Source organism: Eucalyptus grandis, chromosome 4 (assembly GCF_016545825.1).
Source record: "Eucalyptus grandis isolate ANBG69807.140 chromosome 4, ASM1654582v1, whole genome shotgun sequence".
Classification (NCBI taxonomy): domain Eukaryota; kingdom Viridiplantae; phylum Streptophyta; class Magnoliopsida; order Myrtales; family Myrtaceae; genus Eucalyptus; species Eucalyptus grandis.
Window position 1 is genome coordinate 1,765,324 of NC_052615.1, and position 6,080 is coordinate 1,771,403.

At 39.1% G+C, this 6,080-nt stretch overlaps 1 protein-coding gene across 1 annotated transcript; it reads right to left on the reverse strand.

Annotated features, from left to right (window-relative positions):
• Positions 1-1,990: 1,990 nt before the first annotated feature.
• LOC104440651 (acyl-CoA--sterol O-acyltransferase 1) lies at positions 1,991-3,340 on the reverse strand. The gene is made up of 2 exons (XM_039311713.1): positions 3,248-3,340; positions 1,991-2,691 (listed from the first exon to the last, which is right to left on the reverse strand). Exon 2 carries the CDS (start codon positions 2,654-2,656, stop codon positions 2,147-2,149), a length of 510 nt encoding a protein of 169 aa, XP_039167647.1. The 5' UTR covers positions 2,657-2,691; positions 3,248-3,340; the 3' UTR covers positions 1,991-2,146.
• Positions 3,341-6,080: the final 2,740 nt, after the last annotated feature.

Consider the following 6,080-nt stretch of genomic DNA (forward strand, 5'->3'; position numbering starts at 1 on the left):
ATAATATTTTAAGATTTGTTGTCTAATATCGATAAATATATATTTATTATAAGCTTTTTATTAGTCTTTTTTACTTATTCATGTTCTTATATGGTAAGTGTCAGTGGTACACATTTGTATATTATTAAAGGGATAAATAAAATATAGATGAAAACATATCAGAAAATGCATAATACCCATAAAATTGCGGATCTAGTACCTATATTAAATGTTGAGGTGAAGGTTAAGATTAGCCGCTCTACATGTTCTACCTGTCCTTGTCATAGCTTTTGCAGTTCAAGGACTTGATTTCCTCCCTTGCAAGAGCATCTCATCCTTTTTCTTTATCAGCACAGTCATTGTCTTACAGGGAATTTTATTCCGAAATTTCTGCTTGATTAATAGATGTTCCTGTCGAATTTGCTTCAAAGTATGATATCTCATTTCATTGGTCTCCTAGGGAATTTTCCCCTAAAAAACCCTCTGACTTTAAATTCATTTCCAAAATTAGGGATAAATAGAGGTTTATTATTAGAACCCTTATATTCACCAACACTTTTCATCTGCATATGGGATAAGAATATTCTCCTGATATTAATAATTTTCAAAAAATTAGTGGCGATTTTTGGATGTCATGTAGATTTGGGATTATAGTGAAAGGTTGTAATTTTTTTAAATACAAAAGTTTGAGATAGATTTGGGATTAGACCTAAAGTTGAGTTTTTCTAAAGGAATTAAATTCAGAAATTTGTGATTCACTTTCATATGGGATAACAATATCCTCCTGATATTAATAATTTTGAATAAATAAGTGGCAATTTCTGGATGTGGTGCATATTTGGGATTATAGTGAAAGTTGGTGAGCTTTTTAGAAAAAAATTCGAAACAAATTTGATATTAGATCTAAAGTTGATTTTTTTAAAGGAATTAAATTTAGAAATTTGTGATATACTAAGGGGCCATCATCTAACTTTTGATATGTGATTTATTATAAAATTAGCTTTGATGACAGGTTACAAGCCTGTGCCCCTCGATTATCCTTAACATATATAATTGCCCCATGTCATTGAACCTTTTTTCCTTGATGTCAAAAGCTCATCAACCATAAATTTTGCGACAGTGCTAGCAATAGGATAATCTCAAGATCTTAGAGGAACCTCCATTAAACATCTTGAAGCTACTGGAGCTTGACTGTAGAAGCTGGTGTTTCCAAAGACCCGTTAGATTGTGCACAAGAGCTTAACTTCTGCATTTTACGACCATTACGACCATTAGGTCCTCTATTATGGAATAACAATATTCTCTTGATATTAAATTTTGAATAATCAATGGCGATTTTTGGATGTGGTGTGGATTTGAGATTATAGTGAAAGTTGGTAATTTTTTTAGATAAAAAAAAGTCGAGATAAATTTGAGATTAAGCCTAAAGTTGAGTTTTTTTTTTCCATTAAAGGAGTTAAACTAAAAAATTTCCAGTACACTGATAGGCCATCGTCTAACTCTTGATGTGTGATAATAAGTACTTGATTTATAGAAATCACTTTGATGAGTGGTTACAAGCCCTTGTTACCTCAGCTTATCCTTAACTTAGACACTTGCCCCATATCATTGAACCTTTGTTTCTTGATGTCAAAAGCTCATCAATCATAAATTTTGCAATAGTGCTAGCAATAGGACAATCTCAAGATCTTGGAGAAGCCTCCGTTAAATATTTTGAAGCTACTGGAGCTTAACTCTAGAAGCTGGCGTTTCCAAAAACCCATTAGAGGACCTAATGGTCGTAAAATGCAGATAAGTTGGGCATTATAAGAGCCGAAACATCGGCTGCCACAAACAAGTAGCGAGTACTGGGCTTCTGGCAGTAGCTAAATGCATTTAAAATGAAAACTTGTAGTCCTTAAGATCGACAACGGAATCACATCCTCTACAGCTGGTACAGACTGAAGAAAAGAAGAAGAGAATGATAAAGATCATCTTGTATTGCATAAATAAGCCACAGGAATAACAAAGCAAAAAAATGAAAATCAATGATGAAATTCTCATGAAGAAACAAGAGACTTATTCCAAATATGATCTCCTATTTTCTTCCATCAAATTTAGGCAAAGAAATGTCAACATTCCCAACTCTCTGATTGGTTAGAATCATGAAACATAGAATCAACACATTCTATAAAATCCGAGACATCACAGCTCGACCGATGTCCTTAATGAACGCGCCTGCAGCTGCGTACTCTTCCAACGCCTTCTTGTCGACACCATCCCTCAGGAGCTGTGGAAAAAACAGCCAAGATGCAGTCACCATCACAAATGTCACCGTCATCAGACCAGTCAAAGCCCTCGGCAACCGCCACTTTGTGCCGCACTTCCTTTTCACCACCACCTCGACCACCAAACATGCCCCATGGATCACGAAAAACCACATGACCTCCCAAGTGGGCTTCATGCGCCCCATGTAGAAAAAAATCAGCTCGTGCATGAGCCCTGACGCCAGGAAGGCGGCCATCACTGCCAGCAGTGCCGCCCACTTGCGCCCAACAACCGCTGACGCAGCGTTGTGGACCGGTTCGTATACAGTCAATCGCAGGATATTGGTGACCATGAGATTCCACCGCTTCCCCCAGAAGTCTTGAAGTGAAGATGAGAGGTACGGCTCACGGAACTGCGGCTCCAACTCCATCCCTAAGCCTGCTCGAGCTGCAGCTTGTATGGAGGCTAAGGTCACCTCAAGGGCAAGGTATATGTGGCAGCAATAGAGTAACAACATCAGGTTTGGATGGAAATGGTCGCCATAATTGTATAGATGTAACAGCATCACAAAAAGCAAAGCTTTTGTGGGATAGTTCAAGAACAAGATAGCTTTATGTCTAATGTTTTCGGTATTTTGAGGAAGTGGGTTTTCTTTATGATGGCCTTCTTGAGGTGGGTGAGTGTGATTTTTGGTGCTGTGTGTCCTCTGTGGTGATTCTTGAAGTGGGTTCTGTTGGATCTTGATGGGGAAGCAAGCAATGGCCAAAAAGCATGGAAGAGAGATGGGAGGATCTGAAGATAAAGGCCCTTTGCCGAAGGCAAAGAGGAGGAGCTTGGAGTTGCAAAGCCATGAAAGCATGAAGCCAATTTGGCCACTAAGATTCACTGCACAGAGATTGAGAGGAAGATAAAGAAAGAGAGCCACAACGGGTAGTATCGCTAACAGTCTTTGAGTGCCTTTTGGGATGATCCTGCCAACTATGTAGCAATAGCACAGAGACATCAAAGCTGTGATGCATACCTTGAAGGCGTTGTAAATCTCTCCTTCCATTTCCTGGCCCCCACTCTTCCTTCCCTGCTCCTTAATTTTCTGCTTCTCTGTCTTTCAATCTTTTCGCTGGTCAGCCGACAGTTTTAGAGTTTTGCGCAAGTTTGACAATCAAAACGTTGACCAGAGAAGGCCATTTGCGTCTTCAATAAGTAAGACCCGGGAAGCTACTTGCCTGCTCTTATTTTTTGTTTATTATCTGAGCATGCTTGACTGTACCTTCTTATTTTGTTTAGGAACGACACATGATGCTGAATTCAGTAATGGCTACGGTATTTATTCATTTTATTGTTTCGTGCTTAGCTTTGCATCTGATGAACTGGTAATTTTTTATGTTGAGTCAACGGAGCCTTAAGCACACCATGTGCGGCTGCTCCTATAACGTAGCCAAGGACACGGAGGAGAATCGTCAAACGAACAAAGTTTCATCTTTCGATAGCCCTCAGAAAACAATAATATTGCTGATGCTGGAATGTGAGATAAGGCATGGAAGACTGATAATATATGTGTACGAAGATTGTTTGGTTTGCAGTGCAATAAAAGATTAATTTCTACAAGTCGGAACTAAGCTGTTGCAGATCTAGGGCTGTTTTTATAGACAGACAAGATTCAAGAAACTGAAAAGAAACAGCCCTCGCACGTTGCAGTTGTGTAAATATGACGCCATTATTTGAATTGTACCTCCAAAACCAGCCAATGCCCTTAGATCAGCTGAAGCAATTCAAAAGAATGGAATTGTCGTCACTTTCTCTACGTGAAGGCACGTCCACCGGCCATTCTCTCTTTGTTTTCTACTATTAAGATTATTGTTTTTGGCTCAAGTTCTAGCCAAATCGAATTTGTATTGGAGCCCAAAGATTAAAATAAATGAGAGACATGTTAGGAGGCGCTGTGGCGAGGCAATGTGAAGAGGACTGGGTGCTCAGGCCCTATCGCCTGCCGGCCATATGATAGTCATTGGGTATTGGCCGAGCTCTCGGAATGCCTGAATAACTTGTGTAGTCACTATCCAACATTTTGTTTGTTGCGTGAGATGAAAAATGCTAATCGAATATGTTCTCCATTGCAAAATTTGGAAATTTGATCTTCATGAAGATTGAATTTTCTTAATTTGGGTGATATAGGTTGGTTCATCCTCTATATTGAAAAAAATTAGGGTGTTCATAACATTTTGAAAGGGGAAATCAAATCAAACCAAATTGAAAAGTGGTATCAATTTAGCTTTAGAAGATGCTACGAAAAGAGGTCCATAGCATAAAGGAAGATTCGATTGGGCAAACATCCGAACATTGTTTTGTGCAAGCAAAAATTGACAAGCATTGGTAAATATCAAAACCGATTGACAACAAAATGTTGTTTGATAACCTTTTTTTCGGTCAATTTGTTTGATAACTTATTCACTCAGTAAAGTTTTGGTAAGCTACCCAAACTTTTAAGAAAATATCAATAGTTATCAGAATTTTTTTGTATATATTACTACTGCCATTCAAATTTTCGCGACGGTTAAAGTTAAAAAAAATCGAGATTCAAGATCCTCGATTGCGACGAGACTTGTTTCTTCACTCAAAATAATTAGATCAGTATGATTAGTACCTTAATTGCATATAGGGGTTAAGTCAACATCGGCGTGTAGAAATAGACTTTAGATTTCGAGTTTCCATACATTTGGCCGAAGATGGCTTTTTTGGTCAAACCAAAGAATTGACCTTTGACCGGAAAAAAAATTGTTTTTTCACTCGTTTTAATCTTTTTTAGACATACGATTTAGGACAACCGCAAAATTTAAGTACCTCGAATCCAATTAAAAAAATTCCAGTTTCAAGAATCGATAGGCCATTTAGAATATCATATTTATTACCATAGGATTTGGGCTTATACTTCTAAAGATCGCGCCATTCAGCGCAATCATACAAAACCCCCTCGGGAGAATAAAATTTATTCTTTTCCCATCTTGGAAGGGGTCATTTTTGTTTTTGTTTTTTGCTTTTTGTTTTATTTTTATTTTTTTGCTTCTTTTTACGTTCATCGGGTAGGCGCCACAATTAAAAGGAGAGGGGGAAAAAGAAAAATAAGGAGTAATGATTCTTCATGCCGACTCCTTCACCGTCGCCCCATCGTCATTGGACTTCATCCTCACCACCGCAAGTTGCATCTATTGTTCTTGGATTTCATTCTCTTGAGGAGTCGGAGCAGTAGTCGCCGCTGCCCATTCCGGCGATTGAAACTCACGCCATCACTTCGATGAGCCTCTCCATCACTCCCCTCAACACCATCAGTCGCCATAGCTGCTCGTCCTCACTGTTCCCAAGCCACCCTTTCCTACTCTATTGGCCCATGCCTTCCCACTGTGAAACCGAAGAGCCCAGATCTCATCTGAAGACTCCCTCATCGGTCATTGTTCTGCTTGTCGACAGTCGTAAAGGTTCCGGTCACTAGTTGCAAGTGCCCGTCACAGCCATTGATAAACCAGGCCTTCCTGCTGCCTTCAACGATGGTCATCGATGAGAAGCCACTAAAAACCCAATGGTCCGGGGGTTAATTTTTATGCTCTAGTACTCCGATTGGTTTATTCGATTGCCATTCTATTATTGTTCCCTACGTCTTGTGGATGCAACGGCCAGCACAGTGGTTAGATGATGGTCGGAGACGGTGGCTCGGTGAAGAGCGAGAATGAGTGACGGTGGTATATGAGTACTTTTGAGCGTAAGGTTTTAATTGTTTCTGGTTCAGTGAAGCTTTAGATATTGATCCGTAGGCATGAAAATTCATTATAGAAGTCATTAAAGGTGGGAGCTTTAGGAATAGG

Coding starts and splice junctions, on each gene's coding strand:
- LOC104440651 (XM_039311713.1), bottom strand. CDS start 2,656: ATGGAGTTGGAGCCGCAGTTCCGTGAGCCGTACCTCTCATCTTCACTT.